Here is a 27,582-nt window from a genome sequence, read left to right on the forward strand (position 1 = left end):
CAAATGGACTCAAGGTAAGTACTGTCATTTAACAACCTGCCCCTCCTACCTGACTATTCCTGAGAGTGGGAACTATTTCCTTTTCCCTGGGACTGTCCACCCCTTCTCCAACTCCCAACACCATAGACCTAAAAATTCCAAATGTACACTGTCTTAGGGTTTTACTGTTGTGAACAGACACCATGACCAAGGCAAGTCTTATAAGGACAACATTTAATTGGGGCTTGCTTACAGGTTCAGAGAGGTTCAGTCCATTATCATCAAGGTAGGAACATGGCAGCATCCAGGCAGACATGGTGCAGGAGGAGTTGAGAGTTCTACATCTTTATCTGAAGGCAGACAGAAGAAGACTGGCTTCTAGGAAGCTAGGATGAGGGTCTTAAAGCCCATGCTCACAGTGACACACCTACTCCAACAAGGCCACATCTTCTAATAGTGCTAAGCATATACAAACCGTCATACACACCCAAACATTTTCTCCCTAAATCCCTAACATCCAGCTGTTCTCTCAGAACCTGCATCCAGAAAAACTTCAACATAGTTACTGACAGGTGCTGTGGCCCAGCCTCACAAACTGCTTCAGCTGGGCCTACATACTCCTACCCCAAGATGTTCTCACAACCTGGACAGCAGTGAAACAACCAGCTCTTCAAAGACTTAGCTGACATTCCAGCTTTTTGCCCTCACTCCAAAACTGTACTCCAATGTCAGCAGAAAGTAGTCATAGATGATTTCAGTGTCCCAATAAATCTGCCTCTAATCTAATCTAATCTAATCTAATCTAATCTCTGTTTTACAATGGCTCATTTCACCAGCAGCATAGAAATAACATATCAGGTGGACCTTTGTGAGTCTGAGAATAGCCTGGTCTACAAAGAGTTCTTGGCCCACCAGAGATAAATAGTGAAACCATGGAGACAGAGAGACATACATAGGGAGACAGCAAGTAAACATGGGTATTCACCAAGAAGCAGAAGGTGTCCTACTTTGAGCTCCACTCTGGAGTTAAATTGTGATTCATTTTAACATTGAACCCTCACATCCCACACAATATTCAGGTTTTTATGAAAATAGTATTTCTTTATTTTAAGACAGGGTCTTGTGGGGCCTAGGCTAGCCTGTCATTATGTAACCAGAGATGACTGAAGTGGAAACTTCTAGTTTCTTTGTACAGTCAGTTGTGTCAGATGGTGCTTTGCTGGGGCAGAAATGTGAAGGAGTGTTTTCCTGAAGCAGACACAGGTGAAAGGATGTTTTGCTAAGGTAGACTTGTGAAGGAACATTTCACTAAAGCAAAAAGGACAAATGATCTGAAGATTCGGCTGATGCCTGGCTGGCTATTCCTGCTAGGTTGTGCCACCAATGCTGCTATCCTACTGAACTGGACTGCTGCTGTATCCATGAAGTGTTTTCGAGTGGATCGAGTTGCTACTGCTGACTCCTATGGACTGAACTGCTGATTTCTTGACAAAGCAGATGGGATTTGCTCCAAAAAACAATTTGTAAACCAGTCCACTTCCCCTGTATCCTAATAGCCTTTCTTTTCCACTACCTCTGGTGAGTGGTAGGCTAGAAGGGAGGTTAAAACATTTAAGAACTATCATTAGAAGTAGGCCTTTGGCCGGGCGGTGGTGGCGCACGCCTTTAATCCCAGCACTTGGGAGGCAGAGGCAGGTGGATTTCTGAGTTCGAGGCCAGCCTGGTCTACAGAGTGAGTTCCAGGACAGCCAGGGCTACACAGAGAAACCCTGTCTCGAAAAACCAAAAAAAAAAAAAAAAAAAAAAAGAAGTAGGCTAAGCCAACAGATGACCCTGAATTTCTGATCCTCTTGCCTCTACAAACTGGGGATATGGGATGTGCCCTCACATCCCATTTTATGCTCAAGATTGAACCCAGGGCTTCAGGCATGCTAGACAAGCACTCTGCAAACAGCTACATCTTCAGCCCCCAAAGGAATACAGTTTTGATAATAATTTCCTTGTATCATTGGCCTTTTACTCAATGTGTTCAATTGCATTGGAGAATGGGTAAAGGGCGCAAGGCTATATACTCCATACATAGGTCTCTCCCAGGAAAGCCCTTCATGCATTGTGTTTAAGGACTATTCATTCCTAGAGCTAGTATTCTTCCCAATAAGGAACTAACATGTTTATAACATTGTCTAGAACCCAGCAGCTTTCTCTGTAATGGTTTCAGAAATAAGACCCTGAAACAGTCAACATTCAAATGTAGGCTCTTATCCATTCCTCCCATGTCTCTTACCGCAATGGGGGCTGAGTAGTGAGGTAGGGGTGGCTTCCCCTCCAAGAGGAAAATCATAAGCTAGCAGCAACTAGCCACATCAGGGTGCAGGACTGGAAGAGATTAGCTGCCTACAATGACATCAAAAGAGAGAGATGATTACAAACACAGGTAGAGGATGATTACTGCAGGCCTTTCAAAGGCCTGGCAAGTTCTCTTGAAGGATGGCTCCAGCAGTTCTCTGTCAGTCTACGTGTGTGTGAACAGTTCAAAGAAAAGGAAACACTTAAGTGCAATCATCCAGAGGATGAGAGGTCGTGGTCCGACAATGATAAAATGCTACTTGTGGGTCTGACAAGCAGCACAGCTGCATTATGGCAAGAAGATTCTAGACAAGCAGAAGCCATGTTTTTGCTCTGACCGTCCCTCAACAGAGAAGTTGGTTCTGCATACTCACCACAGAGCCAGCCCACTCTGAGTCACAATCCATATCACCTTCCCTGAGAGCAATGGCCTCAACACCAGACAGACAAATCTTGCCAATGTCCGAGCTCCAAACTCTCAGTCCCTGCATAACTTAATACAAACTGATTAATGTCAAGACCACCGTTTTTTTAAACTGTGGGTGGATACCTGAATACTGTAACTGAGTTGAGGGGCAGGAGCACAAAAGTTTGGCCCCAGTGAAATGTTTCTGATCCTATAACCAATATAGTTCAAACCCACCGCATGCTGAATTGAACATGTTTCTGGCCGCAGTTGCTGGCATTGCATCATAAGTTCATAACACACAAAATACTTTGCACTTCTCCTTGCAGCTCCAAACACTTGTTACAGACTTGCAGCTGCTGAATGTTACCATCGTGGGGTTTTCACTGAGCACACAAGGTTTTCTGCTTTCATGGAAACAAAGATTTAATCACAGGAAGCAAGGACTTATATTTTCCTACCATCATGCCTCAGCATGCAAGTATGAGATCATGTATCTTTGGGTTAATTGTTTTGTGTTAAAATGTTTGGCTTTAGGAATGCTTAAGTTGCTGATCTGAGTTTCATTAAAAAAAAAAAAAAATCCTAAAATGAATTGGATCATTAGAATTAGAGCAGAATTTCTAAAAATTTTTTAACTGGCTGTAAAATACTGCTACTATATTTGTTTGAAACAGCCTTCTGAATGTTGAGGATGTTAAAGTGAAAATATCAATCATTTTTGAAAAACACTGAAGATGCACTATACCCTGCAGTGTCAAATATTCAGCTAGGATCTAACTGTTTATGTAAAAATACACAGGCATATTCCTCTCACTAATATGCACATTAACAAATCTTTAATAAATGATATACTGCAAATGCTAAGATATATTTCTTTACTACTCATCAATAAACATTTGGCTTTTGTACTAATTTTACATTTACAATTTTAATATAAAAATCTCTCGCAGAGAGGGCTTATCAGTGGAAAAGCCAAGGTCACCATGTCCAGAACCAGCAAAACCACTGAGCCAGGGCTTTCTAAGCCCATAAAACCAGCATTTTATGGATAACAGTTACTGCTTTAGGAAAGAGAAATGAAAAGCAGAACAAGTTAGGAGAAGGCCCTTCTATAAGAAGAGAAGCAAAGTCAGATAAGTCCCTCATAGATCTGGAAATCGGCAATACAGTGAAGAAAGCAGCCGAGGGGCACCCCACCTGCCACCCTCAGAGGGTCACTGTTCAGCAAGCAGCCCAGGCAAGCTTGCAGAAGACAAACTTTTCCAGGGGCAGAAAAGGAAGGTGTGAGCTGCTTGTCACCCCACCCATCTGTGCAAAAGGCACAAGGGACAAGAGTGCTCATTCAAATGTCCGGGTTTTTAAAGAAAACAACCCATGAAAACATTTGAGGTTGTATTTAAAATCTGAGAAATAATGGAAGCTCAAAACAAAACATATATTGCAAACCCCAAATATGGAGCTTGTGAGAGAAAGCCGAAGAGTGAAGGGTGGGCAGACAGGGGAGTGAACACGCACTGACTTGTCTCGGCTGGTCCTTAGGGAAGAACCACTGTGGGCACAACCCTTGGCATCTAAAGGAGGGGGCTTAGGGAATTAAAGACTCAAGTGTAAGTTAGCAAAACACAACTGGAGAAAGACGCCCAAAGCCATGAAACCACTCAAGATAACGACAGAAAGTTGTAACTGCTTCCTCTCAGGCAGTCAGAGGCTGAAAACAACAGGCCCTTTGTAGCGCCTGTGGTGCTTTGCTTATTCTATTATGCATTGGCTGGGAGATAAGAACAAACAAGACTACACCCCGTCTAACTCCAGGGAGAGGGGTGGGGCAACCTGGCTCCAGTCACTCCTGGGCGTGTGTATGCAGGGTGCGGTTTGTAGTTGAGGTGCTTAGGAAACTCCATGCAGAGTCAGGAGCTGGGATAAGATGCAGACATAGTCCATTGCACAACCCAAACAAGCTGTGTTAATAAGGGGCTTTACAGTATTTCTCCACCAAGAGCATTGAGAATATTTCAGTAATTATTTCTCTAAACTCTTTGTCAACATTATTTTTGTTCAATAAAAAAAAAAAATCCTTAAAAACTTAGACAAGCTCCCCTCCCTGCACCCTACTGTGTGAATCACTCATCAGCCAGCAGGTAAAGACAATGTGGCTTGGGGTCATCTTCCTTCCTTGGCACTGGGGTAGGGTCCAGTCTAGGTGTCAGGTGCTGTGCTAGTTCCAGCAGTGGAGATTCTGCTCAAGAACAGCAGTTGCTAAGCCGTGGGGCTTAGCTAGCAGGTCATGAGACAGTACAGCACCCATGATCCCAGGACAAAGCTAGTCTCTGTGGCTGTCCCATATCTCATTGTCTGTGCTTACCCTCACGTGGCTGACCTGAGCCCACCCTAACAAAGCCGCCCTCCCAGCCCTCCAGTGTCCTTGGTTTTACTTTCTGCAGAGCACACAATTTCACTCTTATGTATTCTGTTTTTCTCCCAGACTGGAATGTGTGTTCTCAGGGGAATGGCGATCTCATCAACTGCACTTGCCCTTGCAGGCTCCACAGTTTAAGTGCTGCACGAAGACAACATGCTTGGCAGACACACAGAGAACAGACAACACACAAGCTGGTGTGGAGCCAGCAGCAAGGAGGTCAGAGTCTGCCGACCACCTAAGCCAGCCATGCTACCTCCACTTCCTCAGCTGGACAGAGGCAAGACTCACACGTCAACAGTAAAGTTGAAATGCAGGGCCACATGGTTTCTGATGGCATGAAACAAAGCCCTGGCACAGAGATAATTTGCAGGATTCTTAAAATTCAAATATAGAGTGGGGGGGGGGGAGTACCAGGATATCAGCAAGGTAGTCTTGCTAGTCTAACTTTGCTTTGTGACACATAAATGAACTATAAAAATGGGTAAAACCAGGACATAATTGTGATCTGCTGAGAGACAAATATCAAAATAATCATGTAGAAAGGTAGGACTGGGGTGTTCATCTTAAGCAATGTTCATAAATCTAGTTCCATGCTATCATTCCACTGACATTACTGATGCTATAGCAAAGTATGGAGTGTGACCAAGAGCATGCTTTGCATTCATTTCTCAGTGAGAAGGTGGGCCAGCTGTTCCATCTGAACCAGAGACATGAGAATGTATATGGGGTCATCAACCAGAGACAAGGGGATGCATGGGGTCATAATGAAAATGGCAGAATATATCTCAACAGCAGGAAAGCTTCCTATACATGAGAAACTTTCGTACAATGCACTCATACCTTCATGAATGCATCATATTACTCCAAAACATGCAGACGTCATGTCCATGGAGGCACAAATGAAATGAAACAAAACAAAGCCAGAAAGCCCACATATCCCAAATAAGCAAAAGATGGGATGAGGTGGGCCCTGGAAGACAGAGTGCAAGCAGGTCTCAGTAGGGGAAGTGCCTTTCCTTCTGAGCAGTGAGTAGGGACAGGGCTGGGGCGGGATCAGGAAGCTTTCAAGTAGTAAAAATATGCTTTCCTCAGTTCACTGGAGTCACCTATTTGGCTCAAAAGCAGAACACAAAAAGAGAGTTTTAAGGATTCTCATTCAAGCTATGATAAATAATGTTTAAAACGTTGTGTATTATCCAAACATTTTTTAAATCCTTTAACACAGTTAATGATTTGCCTGTTTTTGTTCACATGGAAATGCTGAATGCCATTTGCCAGTGCAGAATACTAAAATGGTACTCATTATAATTAAAACCTAATTGCTAAAGAAGCCCAAAGCTATGGAATTTATGATCCTGCTACATGTTTATAAAACAGGGACTCAGGAAAGAGTCAGTTAATTTACCAAGAAGTCCTTTGATTCTCCAGCACAGTATAATGATCAGGACATGATGAGTTTTGGTTTCTCATGATGGTACCTCATGGATTTGAGAGTCTCCCTGTCCCTATTTGGGGCACAGAGTTGACCTCCATGCCTGCCATCTTTGCTCCAACAGAGCCTTGAGCATAGATAAAGCAGTAGGGCCCCAGTAGCTGGTTGAGTCATCCAGGCACTCAGCTACATGTGGCTCAAGGTGTAGGCATCTGTAGGGTCAAGTCCAGCAAATGGAATCACCTTAAGTCAGAATTTGAAAAAACAAAAGCCCACCCCAACTAGGAGAACACAATGCCACAATCACCCTTCCACAGTTCAACTGCAAAGAACAGTAGCACAGTACAGGAAACAACTTAACCAGAACAGACCATTTCCTGACTAATAAGGGGGTGGGGGTAATGGGCGGAGGCTTTGTTTGAGAATTCTGTACAGTTCTCCAGTTCTGAAGTGTAACAGCTCCCATGGTTGCTAAGTTGTTGCCACCACCCCAGTCTTGACATTTGTGCAAAGAACCATTAGGCCTTCAGGTACTTAGGCTTATTATTTTAAAAGTACAGCATTAAGAATGTTTGAATCATGCTAAATATCTCAAAAAGCAGAAATCTTACTATCTGCCTGCTTGGGTGTGCAGACCTGAAAGGAAAAGCTTGCAGAATGGTCTGCAGGTTAGCACATCCCACTTCTGGCAGACTGTGTCTCAGGAAGGAGCTATCAAGAGGTTCTATGCATAAAAAATACCCGGCCGTTGGTTCCCCCAGGATAAAACATGAAATTGCTAGTAAATATGTCCTGAAAAACAAATGCTCCTAAAGTGCTAAAAACTCCCAAACAAATACGACCCTCAAAGCTGCATACAAGTGAGAAGCATTTAAGGAACAACCCTCTCTTCACCAATGACTGCTTAAATTAACCCCAGGAGACACTTCAAAGGAACCAAAGAAGTCTTCTTGTTAAGACAAACTATATATAGACATCAAGACAATTACATGATACACGCAACCACATAGATATAATTACCCTAGTGTTTACATTCCCATTATCATTATAAATACAGGATAAAAATCAGTCTAAACAATTTTTTGAGACCTCCTCAAGGATTATAGCAAGCCAGAATCCCTTAAAAAATGTGGTGTGGTATGGTGTGTGTGTGTGTGTGTGTGTGTGTGTGTATGTGTGTGTATGTGTGTGTGTGTGTATGTGTGTGTGTATGTGTGTGTATGTATGTGTGTGTATGTGTGTGTGTGTATGTGTGTGTGTGTGTGTGTGTGTGTATGTGTGTGTGTATGTGTGTGTGCGTGTGTGTATGTGTGTGTATGTGTGTGTGTGTATGTGTGTGTGTGTGTGTATGTGTGTGTATGTGTGTGTGTGTATGTGTGTGTATGTGTGTGTGTATGTGTGTGTGTATGTGTGTGTGTGTATGTGTGTGTGTATGTGTGTGTGTATGTGTGTGTGCGTGTGTGTATGTGTGTGTATGTGTGTGTGTATGTGTGTGTATGTGTGTGTATGTGTGTGTGTGTATGTGTGTGTGTGTGTATGTGTGTGTATGTGTGTGTGTATGTGTGTGTATGTATGTGTGTGTATGTGTGTGTGTATGTGTGTGTGTGTATGTGTGTGTGTATGTGTGTGTGTATGTGTGTGTGTATGTGTGTGTGCGTGTGTGTATGTGTGTGTATGTGTGTGTATGTGTGTGTGTATGTGTGTGTGTATGTGTGTGTATGTATGTGTGTGTATGTGTGTGTATGTGTGTGTGTGTATGTGTGTGTATGTGTGTATGTATGTGTGTGTGTATGTGTGTGTATGTGTGTATGTGTGTGTGTGTGTAGTAAAGATCAAAAGCAAATGTTCTGGACAGTTCTTTTCTACTCAAGGGTTTTAACAAGAATGTGTGCAGTTTTTTTTGTTTTGTTTTGTTTTTGGGAAAACACCACAAATGACAGCTGTTCAAAAGCATGGAAATTAATTGGCAGCAAGAATTTCCTTGACTAATAGGGAAAAACTCAAAGCCACATGTCTGATGAGCTTGCTTTCCCACCCTAGTCAAGCACAGCCCTGTTAGTGATTAGGATTTGCAAACAGAAGCATAGTCAAGATTCACCCGACATCTTTCCTGTGTGGGACAGGAGCTGCTCTCCCATCACTGAACCTACAGTGGGGCTGATGGGTGTGGCTGTAATTGACAGGGCAAAGGGTTAGCTAGCAAGTTTCTACCTTTTGTCAGAATCAGATAGAGGCACAGTAAGAATAATTCATTTACAGTATTAAAAATAGACACAAGTTGTTATGCCCCTCCCCCATGGTAAGCCATCTGCTTTTAGCTGTTTTTCCAGCAGTGTGGACAGATTCATGCTCTGACATGGGGCTCTCAAGTTGTAGCCTTGTGACCAATGGTGAGAATGAATGAGGCAGCTGGTCAGGATTAGGTGAACAGCTGTGGCCCTGGGACCAGGTTTTGTTACTGTGCTCAGAGCCTGACGCCATGACCTTGGACTCATTAGCAGTAAGTTCTCATCACTCAAGCTAACAACAATTGAGCAACTGTGAAAACTGTCCCCTGAAGCTAGCAGTCAGATATCCAGGAGGGAACAAGGAACCCCTTCTATCTGAAGCCAATGAAACTGCTGACAGAATTTAAGAAAAATGTTTCCCTATTAGTTCCTAGATGTCTGAAGCACTTTCTACATGCCATGCTGAGTAGCATACCTGGCCATCCCCAGACTTGGAAAGTTGGCAGGGACAATGAGTATGTCCAGCCTGGAGAAAGGGTGTGTTCCCAGGACAGAGTGTGCAGCCGAGAGGCAAGGAGGGATCTGCCACAGCAGGGCCTCTTGACAGGCATCCTCAAGGCACACTGGGGCAAACACTCGATAAGGAATGATGTCCTGGGTGGCAGCGCATGCACTCTGGAACCGACAGGGGTATTCCATATGACTACAGGTGTCATCATACCTAGACAACACAGAAGAGGACAGTGATTCAGTCTTATTAGCAATCTCAAATATTGGCTTGTCTGCTTTTGTTCAGCAGTGAAAATTATAGGTCAAATATTTATTGATGTGCATAAAGTGACTGAGTTACTTCAATCTAAGCTAATGAAAGTAAAGATCTTATTTTAGAATTATGGGAGTCAGAAGTAGGCAAGATTTAAAACAATAAAACAACCTCTCACTCAAATTAAAGCAAATTCTACACTCAGTAATGTGATTTCAAATACCATCATAGAGAAACTGTTCAAGTGACTGACAGTTCTTAGAGAGGGAGAGGTTGCATGCAGTCGCCGTTTTATTTACTGACTTCATTGGGATCTCATGGAGCCCAGGTAGCTTTGAACTCAGGATATAGCTGAGGCTACCCTTCAACTTCTGATTCTTCTGCATCCATCTCTCAAGTCCTGGGATTAGAGGTATGAGCCGCTATGTACCTGGCTATAGGCAAATTAAAGATTCCATTCTGGAAAATCCTAGAATAAGTGACCTGGGGTGAGATGGGACAATGAACCAATGGCAGTTATAGGTATAGTGTTTAAAAAACTCAAGTAGCATTCAAAAAAAAAATCACAAACTATCTTATCAAAAAGTAACCTAGGCATTCTTTACAAAACTTGCCAGAGGCTGGCACTTCTGAGAGCATTTTTTTCATTATACTTTTGGGCTTTGGAGACAGGGTCACATTCATCCCAGGCTGGTCTTGAACTCCTGATCATCTTGTCTCTATCTCCTTTGTGCTGGGATTACTGGCATATGCATGGTTTACACTGTGCTGGGAATTAAACCCAGGGCTTCCTGCATGCTAGGAAAATACTCTACCAACTGAGCTATGTCTCCGTCCCTTTCTAATGCACTTTCAGTATAAATTTAATGGAATCAACCTTCTAAGGAAGCCGAGCAGAAGCCAGCTAGCCCCATCTGACATGTTACTCCCTGAAAGTTCCACAAAGGCAGAACTGAAAGAAAATTCCTAGGGCCTGATTCACAGGCCTCAAGAGAACTTATACATCTAAAGAAACCAACATCAAACAGAATTCTATTTTTTTGTCTGTTAACATGCCCTCTATTCAGACACAATGGAAAAACCCTGTAACCTTAAATTGCAGATTATAATTCTAGCTGTGGGTGCTGCTGTGATTCATCACAGATACTGAAGGATCTCTAAGTGTTTGCTTGCCTCAATTTGTGCAGGTTGCAACAATAATTCCTCTTTAGATTTATGAAGTATCTTCTACCCACCCAAGACCTGTGACCAGGAGATCCACACAGCTATGTATGTAAACAAGCCTCACCTTCCACCATCATGCTTTAAGAATAACCAGCCCCAGTGAGACCTGGTTATGGTTGGGGGTGGGTAAAAGAAATGGAGACCCATAAAACTGCCAGGATAAAGTGACTGCAAGAATATAGTTACCAACACTGAACTCAAGCCAAAATCCTAGACTGATGGCATTACCTTACAGGAAAGAAAGCAAAGGTGTTTGCTTGTAAACATTCAACTAACAAGTCTACAACATCCACCTAAAGACAGGAGCAAAGACGGCCAACCTAATGAGCCTCTATGGGGTTTTAAACAGAAAACCATGTCCCATGGTAATTTAAGCTCATATACTCTCTACTGAAAAGCTTTTACCAGCTGGCAGTTGACCATGTGTCCATGACATATGCCCATATACCTGTAACCCCAGCACTTGAGAGGTAGAGACAGAAGAATCAGGAGCTCAAGGTAAATTTGGGCTCCATGAGACTGTGCCTCAAACCTCCTACACAAAGGCTTTCTGAAGCCAAGTATGACAACAGCATAGACCAATATACCTAGAACTCCAGCACTCAGGAAGCTGGGGAAAGAGTACTGTGGATTTGACACCAGCCTTGACTAAGTCAGTTCTAGGCCAGCTTGGGCTACATGTCACAACGTTGTCTCAAAAACCTGAAAAAAAAGAGGGGGCCTTCCAAGCATGTTTCCTAAAGCTAGAGAACTCTGTGGAGACAGCTAGGAAATAAGTTTAAGGTCTAAACATCATGATGCCATAGTGCAGAAAGGCATGCTATCTAGAAACTACTTATTCTCATGGAGTGAGATTATCTCTTACACCTAAGAAAACTAGAGGTTAGGGAACAGAGTGAAGGTGGCAATGGGAAACCAAACAAGCCTGTTTATTCAAGGGAAAAGACGAATCATTTTCTTTCTAGGCCTATATGAACACTCACCAAACTAAAGAGGATGATTACTGTTAGGTGCATAACTTAATCTCATATATATATATATATATAAATAAATTAGGACTTAAAAGCAATCAAGCTATGGGGAAATGACATCAATGAGGCTCTGGATAGTGATGAACTGTATAAGGGGTGCCATTTGTGAGGTCTTAGGTAAAAAACAATACAGTATGGATTCAGCAGCTGTGCTGTGACCAGTGTGATGACCAGCTGTGACCAAGGCAAGGACTTCAGTATTTGGGGCCTTTTTCTCTTCATCTCACCTGCAGTCTCACCAATATGGCTGCCTGAGGAGAGAACAGATTAGGAAGGATAGGAGAGAATGCTGTGGCATGACAGAATATTTGAATCATGTGTGCACACAGTACTCCAGTAGGCCACAGTAGATGTCAATCACATATTAAAATGCTTCCCAAGGTTTCTACATGCAAAAGATGACTCTATGCCTATTCACTTCAAGACCCCACTCATGCAGTAGTGAAAAGGATCCAGGGCTTGTGCAATCAACAGTTAACACAGACCCCAGTGGCAACTGGAGATTCTTTCTCTTCCATTCATGGTAGCTTCCCTCAGTTTTTACTGCTCCCAAGACAAACTTTCCCCACCCCAAGTCTTCCTTTCTGCAGAATAAGTCATCTCAACATCTTTAATATGGTGCCAGTTTTTCAATGCTTTCAGTCAATTTCATTGAGTTCTAACTGAAGGATAGCCAAGCTTCCATGCCAAACATAATCTGTATGACCACAAATGAAGAGGTTTAATGTAACACAGGACTCTTCTGTGGCTAGAACTAAATAAAATTAATGTATATTGGACTGTTTATCTAATGTCTTTAGCCTGTGTGTTTACTAAAATGTTCATCCCAAGTGGACTGGAGGAGTTCTTTGCCCCTGGTAATTTAGCTCATCTGAATGGTGATCAAAATTTCAGTGACCAACCCTTTGGCTAAATTCTGGAAACTAGATGAATACTCAGGCAAGTGAAAGTCATGGTATGTAAAGCTTCTGTAAATCTGAGGTTGACATAAGTGAGACTGGTGGGAAGTGTGGCAAGGCAGGCATCACCAGATGTGAGCATGCCCAGAAACACCAACATGGGTGTGATGGCAAAACAGAGATGCTCAATCCATGGAGCTGGGAATGTGGTGGATAAACAGAACCACTTAGACTACCAGAGATGGTTATATGAGATGTGATGGCATGGCAGGATTGAGAAATCTAAACTATTGCTTTATCAGTTGTACATTTCTGATGGACAAGCATGAAGATAATAAAAAACAAAGTATGCACTGTCAGTCATAGAAGGGAGTGTGAAGGGGTCATTCCACAACACTACCTTTCTTCATCCTTGCACAAAACAACACATTTACTGGAGTGGGACATGTGACCTCCCCTAGCTCCCCTGATTGGCTGGCCTTTTTGGACCCCCTTATCAAGAAGGATCTTCTGGAGTCTGCTGTCTGGCCTCTGCTAACCAGTGCAGCAGTCGCCCTGTTTGGTAACTGACATGGAAGTATTAGGAAACCTGGCACCCATGTACTCTCTCTGTTCAGTTTGTCAGTGACCAAATCTGTGCCATCACTTCCTTCTGTATGCTCTTCAACTCGTTCCTAGCACGAGAGGACAGAAGAACAGGGTTCACCTTCCCTAGGCTCCACAGGAAGTTTCTCAGCTTCCTTGTCCCCAGTTCCCCCATCTGACCTGGCCATGCTCTCTTCTGTTCACAATGGCAGAGACAAATGAAAAGGGATTCCAACCCTACCTAATCTCCTAGTCTTCATCTCCTAATGATCAACAAGCACTAAAACTGTAGGTAAACTTCTTCATCATTAAGAACCCACAAACAAAGTCATCATTGTACCAAAAAAATGTGATATAGCTGCCATAGAATAGCATCCTCAAGTTCAAGGGCCCCCATGTTTTCTTTCTTTTTCAAAAATTACATTGTGTGTCTGTGTGTGTGTGTGTCTCTCTCTCTCTCTCTCCGTGTGTGTGTGTGTGTTACAGCAAGCTGTCCATACAGCAGAGCTCAGAGAATAACTTTTGAGACTTGGCTCTCTTCCTCTAATATGTGGGTTCTGGGGATGAACTCAGGCTTTCAGGTTTGACAGCAAGAGCCTTAACACTGAGCCATCTTCCAGCCCCTCAACCTCTGTTTTTCTGAGGATACTCTCCAGTTAATATCAATAGCTGGGTCATGTTGGTGACTCCAAGTAAGAAGATGGCTCCAAGATGCCTTCTGACATTGCTCAGTTCTTATATTCAGGTTTTAAACATCTCTAGGAAAGAGTCTAAGTCACCTCTCTAGAGATTAGACCTGGAACATCTCTAGGAAAAACTGTAAGTCACCTCTCTAGAGATTAGACCTGGAACATCTCTAGGAAAAACTGTAAGTCACCTCTCTAGAGATTAGACCTGGTATTAATGAATACAGGTAGTGTTCCTCAGTAGGTAGGAAAATAAACAAACTATTGTCTGAGCCTCTTTATCCTCATTTATAACCAAAAGTAACAGAGTCAACACACCTTGCAGGTCTCTCCTGAGGACTAAACGACCCTAGATACTGCCTGTAGATAGCCAGCGGCTTCTGTGTGGATTCAAGCTCAACTAGGACACACGACAGTCACAAACCTTGCAGCATATCAGTGCTCTACCACAAACAAGAAAGTACATTCCTTGCTCATTCCAATTCAAGTTACTCTTTAGGGCCCCTGTCGTCCTCATTCAGATATTGGGGACATTTACAATTACAAAATGAAGCCTACCTGTGGATCCAGAGCAAGGGAAAGGAATACTAGAGTCTCATTTACAGTTAAATATCCCCACATGAAAGCAGTATGTGTCACTTCTGTCTACAATTACCCTCTTCCCTTTCGAAGATACAAGTAAAAGGTAGTAATCTTTCTCTGGGACTATATAAAGTAGAGCAATTAGGAAGGACACTCCAAATCTGACATACTACTGAGAGAAAAAAAAAGTAGAATCTAGCGGGGGGGGGGGGGGGGGGGGGCGCGCACATGCCTTTAATCCCAGCACTTGGGAGGCAGAGGCAGGTGGATTTCTGAGTTCAAGGCCAGCCTGGTCTACAGAATGAGTTCCAGGACAGCCAGGACTACACAGAGAAACCCTGTCTTGAAAAACAAAACAAAACAAAACAAAACAAAACAAAACAAAACAAAACACAAAAACAAAAAAAACAAAAAAGAAAGAAAGAAAGAAAGAAAGAAAGAAAGAAAGACAGACAAGCATCATAGCAAAGAAAGACCAGTACAGAATGTTAACTTAGTTGGTTTCTTTTTCTGTTCTGTTTGAGGCAGGGTCTCACAGAGGGTTGGCCTTGAACTTGCTGTGTATCCAAGGTTGACTTTAACTTCTTACCTCCCTGCCTCTGCCTCCATCATGTAGGATTACAAGTATTGGCCACTGCACCTGTTTATGTGGTGCTAGGGATGGAATCCAGGGCTTCATGCCTGCTAAATAAGGACTCTACCAACAAAGCCCTGTCACTCAGTCTTATTTCAAAGATCAAATAAACATCTGTGTCATTCTTCTGGATTGTCTTTATGCAATAGCCCATATTAATGTCTAGAAACCTAATGCTGAATTTTCTCTCCATTAAAAGGGGGGGGGGAGGGCAGAGAAGACATTAATAGGCCTCAACTCAGCAGGCATCCCTTAACCCAACAACTATGTGAGTTTTCCTGTTGCCTATGCTCCCAGAGGCCACTGAGCACCACTGAAGCGGCTGCCCCACAACATACTGCCAACAGCCGTCACTGGGCTAACAATGCTCAGTGCCGTCCTTGGGTCAAACAGATCTTTTACTGCACTCTTCCTTTGAGTGTGCACCTTCATTTCATTAAGCCATTTTTTGACCAGACACTATGACCAACTTCTAAAGAGTAGGAGGGAGATGCTTCAATCTGCAGCTTTTTAATTTAAGAAAGCATGTAGAAATGCTTCTCCTGACATCACAGATTTTACATCCACCTGCTTTTTTCTTTTTCCTCATGAGCCTGTATTTCTGCCTCCCAACCCTCTTTTTTCCCAGTAGGCCTTTCCTTGCTTTAATGAGGTCCAAACTGGCCCAGGTTTTCAGTGAAAAGGACTCACAGCCCTTGAGTAAAGTCAGAAAATTCCCAAACACAAACCTGAAGTCAGCCTCTGATGGTGGGAGAGGGAGAGTGTGCTCAGTTATCAGATCATCTGATGAGGATGTCTTGGGCTTCATTTCTGTCCAGCACCCCACTGCAATTGCGAAGGTAGAGGCTGGCATTGGCATGGTCACATAATAATGCCAGCTCATGTATCCTGTAAACAGAGAGCAATTGTCATCAGGTGCTGTGTGGCTCTGGACCCTACTAGCTCTTCTCTCGAGGCACTTTAGAGCCTGCAGGACAAACTGGCAATGCCTCATCTTTGACACAGGTCATGCCACCTGAAAGGGTATGACTTCAGAACCCAGGAAAAGTATAAGTTTGAAGACAGCCAAGAAGCTCTGGGTCTCTTCTAGAGATCAGATTGAAGTTATCAGTAAGGCTAACTGTACAGGGTGGTGCTGGAGTGGCCATATAGCCATTCAGCTAATATTTGATGAAAAATGAATAAATGAGGAATGATCACTTCTGTGCTGTAATCTAACTATTTTTTTTTAAATTCAATTAAAATCATTCTAAGATGGATACAGTGGAAAGCATGAAATTATGGAAAAGAAGTGCCTAGGTTTTGGTCCTGACTTTACAAACAATTAGCTATGGAAATGTGGGTCTTACCCACATCCTTCTACTTAGTTGATCACCCTCTGCTCCCTGAGCTTAAGCAAAGCAAAAGTAGAGAGTTCTTGGTACCAAAGATTCCCACCCCAGCTCAGAGTGTATTCTCTACTTGGTCCAGACACTAGAGAAGGCTTTTCCCAAATAAGTAATTGATAATTTATAATCTTAGGTCTCTCTTACTTAAAAGATGAGGAAGTAAAGTTCCTGTTTCTGAAATCTGAACACATCTTCTAATTTAGTATGACATTCTTATCCAAGCATCTGCTATAAATTGATAGTTCATAGAATCAGGCATAGCGGTGAATAGCCCTTGGCTATATGGAAAGCTTAGCAAGTTTGAAAATAGCCTGGGATCTACATGAGACTTCATCTCAGGGTGTGTGTGTGTGTGTGTGTGTGTGTGTGTGTGTGTCTAGTACTAACAGAGGTCAAAGGATGGGATGGTGTCAAATCCCTTGAAACTGCAGCTACAGATGTGTGAGAGCCACCATGTGGGTGCTGGGAATCAAACTCAGATCCTCTGCAAGAGAAACAAGTGCTCTTAACCACTGAGCCATCTCTCTAGCTCCTTACATGATTGTTTTTTGAAAATCTTTGAGTTAAAAAGAAAAAAGAAAAAGAATAAAAGCCCAAGTCTAAATCCAAGGGCTAGGGTTAGTCAGGACCTATAGTATTCTTTTGACAATTTACTATGAATTTGAGCTTTGCTAAAAAAACAAACAAAAACAAAACAACAACAACAAAACCTAAACCCTAGGGGCTAGGGATGTAGAACAGTTTTTAAGAATACTTGCCTTGCCGGGCGTGGTGGCACACGCCTTTAATCCCAGCACTTGGGAGGCAGAGGCAGGCGGATTTCTGAGTTAGAGGCCAGCCTTGTCTACAGAGTTAGTTCCAGGACAGCCAGGACTACACAGAGAAACCCTGTCTCGAAAAACCAAAAAAAAAAAAAAAAAAAAAAAAAAAAAGAATACTTGCCTTATACACATAAGCCTATAATCTCTGCTCTTGGGAGATAGCATCAGGAAGATCAGAGATTTAAGTTTGTCCTTAGCTACATATTAAATTCAGACCAGCCTGGGCTACATAAGAACTTTGGAGTCAGCAAAAGAGCAGCCATATAGAGGCTTCAAGAGCTGAGGCCTGATGACATGGACGTTGGAGATCTGTGATCAGCTGTGGTGAGGCTGACTTGTGTGCACTCTGAACTGCCAGTCTGCTTTTTTTTTTTTTTTTTTTTTTTTTTTTTTTTTTTGGTTTTTTCGAGACAGGCCCAGTCTGCTTCTTAAACTTCTCTTCCCGAGTCTTAACAAACCAAGGAGCTTCAAGGCACTTGCAGAAAGCCTAGAGTTCAAGTCTGAGAGAACAAAGCATAAAATACACCTGGAGGACAGTGAGCACACTCAGATGTTACTACTACCAGACACAAAACCTCAGAACTAAGAGAACCTGTTGCAGTCCTCCAAAATTTGTTCTCTGAAAGCACATGGTTGTTAAAGAAAAGCTTGATGGGAACAAGAAAGACCCAATAAAAAGATGAGAGAAGATACCCAGGTGAAATAAAGGGATAATAAATAAAGGGATAATAAATAATAATAATAAAGGGATGAGAGAAGATACTGAGGTGAAAATATAATAAAGGGATGAGAGAAGATACCGAGGTGAAATATCTCCCAGATGGTCAAACAAAATGTCAAATTGAACCAAGCCCAAACAAAACAAAACAAAAATAAGGGAGAAGGAAAGTGCAGTTGAGAGGTCCAACACCCATGTAATAGAATTCCTCCAAAACATAGCAGAGAAAGTAGGAGAGGACTGTCAGCTTACAACTCAGGGCGTTGCCCCAAAAGGGAACATGCAACTCTAGACAGAAAGGACACAAAATACCTGAGACACAGAATAAGCCACTTATACCATGAGTAGTGTGACACTGAAGCAGGAGAATAAAGACAAGACGCTACATTTTCAGATACACAGAGCTTAAAATCATCCACCTCTTATACATCCATATTCTTTGGAAGCTACTACACTACAGAAATATGCTCCAAAAAGAGGCCAGAGAGAAATGAGAATGCCTGCAGACTACATACCCATGGAAGCCAATTAAGGACCCAGAGAGAGCCCTTCAGGAGACTAGGAGTCTAGGGCTGACAAACACGCAGAAATCCAAGAAAATAGAATGGGAAGACACCAAAGCACCATTATTAACTCCAAGTAGAAGGAACACACAGAAATACAGCTTTTCTACAAGGCCCTGGCTCTTCATGCACACAAACTTGAAGTATTGATGCAACTCGTATAATGTGACCTACAAGGTGAAGACAGGACACTGGGAAGGCCCAGCTCTGCATAACCAGCACCTCACCAAGGGTGCAAGGCAGGAAACACCAAGTAGCCAGGTTAAGAGTTAGAAGTAGCTATTTCATTTATGTTTGCGCATAGATGAACGCTCAGAGACTGTGCTATATGTTCAGCCTTCTTTTTGCTTTTTATTTTGAGACAGAACATCACTAAGTACCCAGACTGGCCTTGAACTAGAGTTCTTTCTGCCTTGGGTTCTAGACTAGCTGGGGTTATAGGTATGTGCTGGAAGGCCTACCTGAAAGTGGTTATTTCTGAATCAGGGGGTATATAACGAAAAGGAGAAGCAAGATGACTGACTGTTCTTTGGGAAGAGAGTATAATAGAAACAGCAATTATTTGGCACTTAAATAATGTATTTTAATATAAAACAAAATGAAATCATTAAAGAGTAATCTCTTTTTTTTTCCCTTTTGACTGGCTTTCAACCCATAGCAGCTGTTGTCTTAACTAGCCCAGGTCCTGAGATTGCAAAGGAGAGGTACCACACCCAGAAAAAGAACATTTTTCAGTCTTGAGGCACTGTTAAAATGATAAAATACAACTTCAAGTGGGAAGGAGAATCTAGAAATGAGGAATAGGCAATAAGAACAACACTGCACCCACCAGGCCTCTCTGCCAGTCCTTGGCATTGAGCTTTGGCCTGATCTTTTACTATCTGTCTAGTTTTAGAGATTTTTAGAGATGTCTGGGTTTTCAGGTACTGAAAACTACTTCTAAGGTCACCAAAAACTAGAGGGCCAATCACATGACACTTCACCTAGCACTCAAGGTGAGGTCGAAAAGGCAGTACAGGACACAAAGGCACAGAAATAAGAGGATTGGAGATACGTAGGGAAAGTAAGCAACTACAACACTGTGGAATCTCAAGTGAGACAGTGAAAGCCATGGTGAACCTACTGAGGTTTAGCAGAGACAGCGGGAGCCACCACTGCTCCCTCGAGGTCTTCTCTGAAGCTAAAAGAATTGAAAGAATGTTTGTTTTTTGAATGTACTGAAAATCACATTATTTTTCTATTTCATTATTTTGGATACGGTAGGAGCAGACTGAACATTGTCCCAGATGATGACAAGTGGCACGAGGACATCAGAATCTCTAAGTGTCTGTCTGTATTTGCAATTGTGTCTGAAGAGATGCAGATCGTTTCCTGAGGCATAGCTGTGAAGGCTCTGCATTTCTCTTCCTGAGAGTTGACTTGGAAGAGACTATTTCATACCTCAGGCTTTTGCTCAGCCCCAAGTGGCATCACAAGGCACACAAGCTGGCTGGCTCTTAGGAATCTAGTTCTAAAGGCCTTGGGTGATTTACTGAACTTCTAGGGAGCAGCTTCTCAAGAACCTCTGTCCTGATCTTGAGCAATGTTCGAGCCAGCCTTGGACCGTAGGAGAACTTCCTGTGTCCCTTCCTGGGAGCTTCCCTTCCTGGGAAAGGCTTTCAGTTTGGACTATGGGAACATTTCTAGAATTCTCACCAGGAATTAAAACCTCTTCTGTGTTGCTCTTAGGTTAGTATATTGTGAATCTTGCAAACTCTAGCTACATCCAGGGAAGTACTGCATAGGCAGCGGGGCTTATAGTCCAGAGAACCTGCTATTTGCAGTCAGCTTTCCTTGTAGATAGAACTGATGAAGGTTAATTTCTTTACAGTAACCATGGGTCAATGCTGGCTCTGGACATGTAGGGTCCAGTTCCTGCTATATGACTGCTAGCTGGAGCGTGTTCGTGTCTTTGGATACCTCGTATGTACTAGAGGAACAATCATAATGCCTAGCTCACAGAAGCATGTGAGGGATAAAGTGGATAAGCAGGTACAAGTCATGAGCACAGTGCTGACCACAATGCTTGTCCCTGTCATTGTCACTGGGCTGTCATCATCTGAACTACTCTGCTCTACAGCTGCCTCTCCCAGCCGGCCATTCAGCATGACTTTTCTGGAGGCAGAAGCAGGATGTTTGAAGATATGGCTGCCACATGTGCCCTGAAACCATGACCTGATGAGGCCCATGTTTGGGGTTTAAGGTTGAACGAAATTCAAACACAATGCAAACAAAGTGATCCATTTAAAGGAGAGCGACAGCCCAAAGGGGGCATCCTGATGACTTCATATAGAACGGGGCATTTGGAGGCTATTTAAATGGTGTTTACTTTCAGTGAGCTGTCCTCCATGAACTGGACAGTGAATGCCTTCATTTTCCTTTTTATTCAATGCACTGGTACCCAACCCCCTCACAGGACCAGCTGCAAAACAAAGAGAACACACTGTACTTACATTAGCCCAAAGTTTTCCCTCTGTAGAAGCCAGAAGCCCATCATACCCCTGGATGACTTCATAGCCAGGCCTGGACTCATTAACAAGGCAGCAGAGATGGGGGCTAGGGAGATACCAGGATTAATGGTGCTCCTTTTCTCTGGCTGAGCATCCAAACTCATCCTCCCTTTCACAAGGATTCTGTAACTGTGGGTTTAAGAGCCCTTCTCAAACAGAGACCAGAACTCTAAATACCGTTTTCTTAAACGAGAACATATTTTAAGGCCTGTTTCTATAATCTCACAAAGCTGTTGTGCTATGAGACACCTGTCTTACAAGCATGGCAGCAGTTACAATAAGACCCAAATAAACATTTTCATCTTCAAAACAGGACTGAAAATTTCCTTAGGGATGCCTAGATTTCAAAAGAGTAACAGGACTTGAAAGGGGCTGATTTTCAAGTCAAGAGAGACGATCTAAAAAGTTGGTTTTGGCTCTAGATGCAGCTCAGCTATCAGTACTCACGTAGCATGCACAGAGCTCTGGGTTTGATGCCCACCACACTAAATACATCACAATAAGAATTTTCTTCTGAAAGTAAGTATACCATAACCTAGAAATGCTGACACTATCACCAGAGTCACTGTTTCATTCACTGCTCTGAAATCTGTCCTCGGAATAGCTTTGGAGACTCTCTTCATATGGAGACAGTAAGGTATCAGTGAGGAGAGGCAAAGATGACCAGGAGTCAGCCTCAGCTCAGTGGGTGAGAGCAGGGGACCAAGGGGATGTGAGTGCGACTCTGTATCTTACACTTGTGAAAAACTTCACTATGTGAGACAGGCATTTTTATAAAATGAAAAAAAAAAGTAGAAAATAAAAGTCCTGTAGCCACATTTTGGCCATACCAATTAGCAATAGTAAACTAATGTGGTATATGGGTAATCAAGTCCTGCATACTTGGTACATCACTGAAACTCCAAAGGCAGCTACTACCACCACACACCACCCTACTTCTGCACAAGCACGAGTGCCTAATATTTAAAGAGTTAGTGGCAAAAGGTTGTTGTTAAATTGGCAGAGTGTTTGCCTTGCACATAGGAAAATTAAATTGGTTAACTCCCCAGCACCACTTAAACAGGGTGTGGAGGTGCACATTTACAGTGTGAGCACCTGGGAGGAAAAGGCAGAACACAAAGTCAAGATCATGATTGGCTGCATAGCAAGCTTGAGGCTAGCTTGATCAACATAAGATCTTGTCTCAATTAAAAAGAATAACAAGAATAAAAATCAACAGACAAAAACTATTTTAAGGCCAGCCAAATACACGAGATTTTAAAAAGAAATTGTTGTTTTCTGTGAAAATTTAAAAAGGCTTCCTACTGAAACCACTCATGTAACCTTGGAAGCTTTCTGCTTCAGGGTAGACAAACAGAATGGAGCCCTCAGTGATGTACAATTAATGTGCTCCCATGCAACATATCTTGTTTCTCTCCCTGGATCTAATGTATTTCCTACCTTAAGACTATTCTCTAGCCATAATCTTTTTTCATAGCTTCCTGCCCAAACTATTCCCTATGGCAGTAATGCTTTGGAAACATGATTACAAAGGCAAGCTGTATAGGAATACATGTATTTATGAGTATATGATAACTACATTATATAAATATGAATATCACAGAAACATGTGTAAGCACAACGTACACACTGGAGAAATGCTTCTCCACACTTCATTGTTCTTCCCCTCATGGCATCCTTCGCCATCCCCAGGTGCTTCAGCAAACCCCAGCATTCTTTCTGTTATTACTGAGACATTGCATTCACACGACCTGCTTTATGAGCTATTGGCACCTCTAGCACAGACTTGTCAACACCAGTCTTCCTCACTGTTGTTTGAGGGCTGAAACTGGCATCAGGTGGGTCAGTGCCTACCAGCTTTCCCTAACCAGGCCAGACAGTGGCTTCACAGGCCAACGCCTCTACAAGGAGGTCTCAGGTCTCTCTCTTTGTAGGAAGTATAGTCCTGGACACAGGAGACCAGGAGAGAATAACCTTCAAAGGTAACAGAGCGCCACCTGCTGAAGTGAGAGGTGTAGATTGTGAGCACCCCATGGTTCCATGGCTTCCCTAAGGAACACTGGCACCAGTCTTGTTAGTCTACCAGGTCTCCTGGATGTACATGACTATCTTGCAGATGGGTAGCACCACTGAAACACATGGACATCAGTGGGCTGAACAACACCTTTCCAGATAGTTGGTCAGAAGACTGCAAACATTCATGCATATCTAATCCAAGACAAAATTTTACATGATGAATAAAACATATGCTGGCAGAAGCACAGTGATCCAAAAGAAAAAAAAAATCCTAACTTTTACATACTCTGTATATAATGAGCAGAGCAAGAAAGTAAGCAAGCGAGTGGACCACAAAGCACAGAATGAAAGCACTGGAAAGTCTAAAACATCATCCGAGTCCACACTGGCCAAGCACAGGGCAGCTGTCTATTGGAAAGAAGGAATATGTTTCTATGAAGTGTACTCTCAAAGCATGCCCACCCCACCTCCTCAGAGCATCTGAATGCACTATCGAGGTTCTAGTTCCAAAACTAGGACACTTCCTCTACTTTGCATTTCCTTTCTGTGGGGAAAGTACTTAATCATAACCACCCCCAGTGCTGTTTATTTTACTGCTGTCTCACATGGAAAGAGTGTGGAGTTTTCTTAACACTGCTGTTGATTTGAGCCATCAAGCGGGGGTGGGGGGTGGGGGGTGGGGGGTGGGGGGGGTGGGGAGAGCTGGCTTTTAATCTGGGAGAGTCTGGCTTCGTAATCATTTTTCCTAGAATTTCCCAGTCACAAGCAAGAGCATGTCAGAGAGTTGGCATATTACACAGTCCAGACAGAGAGTAGCATTTTGCCTAAAATGAAATAATGTTTACACTCCTTACTTTTGAAAAAAAGGTGGTGGGGGGGGGGGGACAAAGACTCCAGAAAAAGAATTTGAGGAAGTAGGAATGTGCCAAATTAGATTTATAAAAATAAAGCCAGGGGGCTGGAGAGATAGCTCAGGAGCTAAGAGCACACACTGCTCTTGGAGGTGCCAAGGTTGGTTCCCAGCACCCACATCCAGGGGCTCACAACTACCTACAACTCCAGCTCCAGAGGATCTGATGCCCTCTTCTGGCCTCTGTGAGCACTACACTCAAGCAAACAACTTAAAAAGTAAAATCTTTAAGAAGTGGGGGTTGAGGAGATGGGAGGTCCCCAATGGAGGAGTTAGAGAAAGAACTGAAGGAGCTGAAGGGGTTTGCAACTCCATAGGAAGAACAACAATATCAACCAACCAGACCCTCCACCCCTTGAGCTCCTAGGGACTAAACCACCAACCAAGGAGTGCACATGGAGGGACCCATAGCTCCAGCTGCATGTGTGACAGAGGGAGGGCCTTGTCGGACATCAATAGGAGAAGAGGCCCTTGATCCTGCGGAGGCTGGATACCCCAGTGTGGGGGAATTTGAGAACAGGAAGGTGGGAGTGGGTGGGTGGGTAACACCCTCATAGAAGCAGGGGGAGGGGGAATAGGATAGGGATTTTCCAGAGGGAAAACCCAGGAAAAGGGATAATATTTGAAATGTAAATAAAGAAAATACCCAAGTTAAAAAAAAGAAACAAACAAAAGTTACTGGAGGAGAGTGATAGCGTATGGATTTTCTTCTTTTTAACATATAGTGATAGAAACCAGAACAGGAAAACAATGACCATGGAATCACCTCTGTCATCACCTACATGGTTTTAAAGGCCTCTGCTGGGAGTTGCTTCCATCTGATTTCATAGGCTATATTCAACAGGTACATTTCTGAGCTCTATAAACACAACGCATAGCGGGTAGAGACAGAGAGAGACTGCCATAGCACAACGGGTAGCATTCTGCCAAAATGGCTTCAAGCTGAGGAAGGTGAGTAGGAAAATGAGTTAAACAAGTTCATCTGTGGTCTTTCTGGAAAAAAAAAAAGAATAATGACTATCTTAGCTAATAAAATTCTTATGATGTTCATTGCCCAGCAGCCCCTTACCGTAATTAGCCTTCTTTTTAAAAACCATCAGGAGGAATGATTTCCTCATGGAACACAGAGGGCTCTCTTCTGACTTTTGTTTCTTGCTGAATGGCTGCTGCCATTTTTCTGATTGGCTCCCAGGTTAAGCCTGGCTCCCAACTCACTGAGAGCCTTCTTGGTAAGTCAGCTGGAGTCTGGTAAATGTGCCAATGGGGCTGACAGAGTCACTGTGATGGGCAGGACGAGACTGTCTGGGCAGTGTTGTGTTGCTCATGCTTCCAGAGACTGTACACAGCAGAGCTGGGGACCAGAAAGCTGGGGACCACCATCTCCTACCATCTACCACACACTCCTGTCATCTGACGCCCACACACACAGCTGTGGATGCTGCCCACACTCCATAACAACCACTCAAGCCCCATCCATGGGCTTTAGCAATATGCTTCCCTGCTTGTCCTTTGATAAACTTCAGCTGTGGGGAGAATTCTTTCTCCTTTTCTACCTCCACTGGTCCTCAGGCTGGGCTTGTAAATGTCTTGTGATACAGGCTGGGGTGTAAGTAGTGTGAACATCAAACCTCAGTGATAATCTCTTTATGAGAGCTTTGCCCTCACTTGGATTCTAAAGAAGAGAAAAGGCCCACAAATATTCCTGAAAGTGTGAACATTTTCTGTGAAAATGTTAAGTTTAGTAATTTCTCTGGATTTTGTGGAGGGCTGGGTCTCTTGTACAGTGTAGGCTGACCTCAAACTCTTGTTCCTCTTACCCCAGCCTCCCAATTATTCTTAACTGTTAATAATAATCTTTAAATACAGATTGGAAAAAGACAAATGTGGTAGAAATCAGAAAAGATTTTTGATAAAGAAGTAGAGAAAAGGTTCTGGTCCTGTGACCCTTCCTTGCAAACACTCACCTGTAAAACTTATTTACAAAACCAGGCAGTGAACAGAGCTGGTCAGTGGGCTGCAGTTTGCTGGCATCTGAAAGCATCCAGACCTAAGTGGGTGTTAGGTCTCAAGGAGTACATATATTTAGAAAGGAGGTCAACCTGGACTGTAGAAGAATTTCAGGAGGGTAGATAAAAGCCAGCATTCCTGGGGAACCTGTGAAATGAGCTTCCCATCCCCAGGAGGAGTCCCTCCCTGCAGCTACTCATCCTTACAATCAGAATGATTTGTCCCCACTCCCTGCCCTCTCCCTCTCTCTCTCCCTCCCTCCCTCCCTCCCTTCTTGCTCTCTCCTGCTCTCTTATACATTCCTTGTCCCCACTTCCTGCTCTCTCTCACCTCCTCCCTCCCTGCTCTCTCTCACACTCCCTGGCTGTGCTCTATCTCTTGTTATTTTCACTGTTCTCTCCAGTTTCTCTAGCCCTGGCCATGTCCAGTCTGCTTTCTTTTCTCTCTGCTCTGGACTCTTCCAGAACTCTCTCAATATTTCCATTCTCTTCCCCACAATAAAAACCATCCTCCTAATGGAGTAGTCATGTTGGCAATTTCTTTACTGTGCATCCTCAGTGAGTTTGTTAAATATCTCTACACTCACATGCACAGAAATGTACATGACCACACAGGGATAGGTGCGTTCTTTAGTTACTGAGAAAAACATTAAAATGATGATTTTGCCTGAGGAAATACCAAATAGATGCTGGAAAGAGGGCTCAGTGGGAACTTTCTCACAAGTATGATCACCAGCACCCACATAAAGAGCCAAGCACATCACTGGGTACCTGTGATCCCAGTGGTGGAGCAGAAAGGAGGGGTGGGCAGAGGCAGCACAGGATCCCTGGGGATTGATTACCAGCCAGCCAGTCAGCCAGCCAGCCAGTCTTGCCTAAATGGTGAGCTGCAGGTTCAATGAAGCCCTCTTTAAAACAAACAAAGGGCAGGAGAACTAGAGAAAAAATAGCAGGATGCAAGTGATGAGAGGAAAAGGTATAAAACAGGAGGTGTGTGCTTAACTGGAGTGGGAGGAGGAGGAAAGACACACAGACTGGAAAGGGGGAGTGAAATAAGACTAAGAATGTCTGAAAATGCCACAAGGAACCATTTATTTATCTAAATTACACACTGTACATTAAGTCTATGTGTGTACATTTATAGTTTAAATGAAGCTATCCAGCTTGGTCAGACAATGCTCAGCTTTAGAGCTGCAGCATGAAAAAGCCGCTTCCAAATTGTTAGGCAAGGTTGTTCAAGAGACTCCCAAAACATCACAGGCTATTGCTGGTACCTCCCAGAGATGGAAGCTGAGTCCCTATTGCTCAAGACACTATGCCCTTTGAACACAGGACCCAGAGGACATGTTTTCATGGTACCACAAGCTTCTAGAGAGGTAAGCAACTAATAAATA

The 27,582-nt window shown here is 43.2% G+C and overlaps 1 protein-coding gene across 12 annotated transcripts in view; it reads right to left on the minus strand.

Moving 5' to 3' along the window:
* Aopep (aminopeptidase O (putative)) overlaps positions 1-27,582 on the minus strand; it is a 305,721-nt gene that overhangs the window by 201,038 nt on the left and 77,101 nt on the right. For all 12 annotated transcript variants that reach the window (XR_013111995.1, XR_013111994.1, XR_013111996.1 and 9 more), the window contains 2 exons: positions 15,946-16,105; positions 9,289-9,534 (listed from right to left, as the gene is read on the minus strand). Coding sequence is in view for 6 of the 12 variants with exons in the window: in XM_076938857.1 (XP_076794972.1) it covers positions 9,289-9,534; positions 15,946-16,105 (406 nt within the window). In the remaining 6 variants the exon portion in view is untranslated. The remainder of the gene's footprint in view (positions 1-9,288; positions 9,535-15,945; positions 16,106-27,582) is intronic.

This window comes from Arvicanthis niloticus, chromosome 8 (assembly GCF_011762505.2).
Source record: "Arvicanthis niloticus isolate mArvNil1 chromosome 8, mArvNil1.pat.X, whole genome shotgun sequence".
NCBI classification, from domain to species: domain Eukaryota; kingdom Metazoa; phylum Chordata; class Mammalia; order Rodentia; family Muridae; genus Arvicanthis; species Arvicanthis niloticus.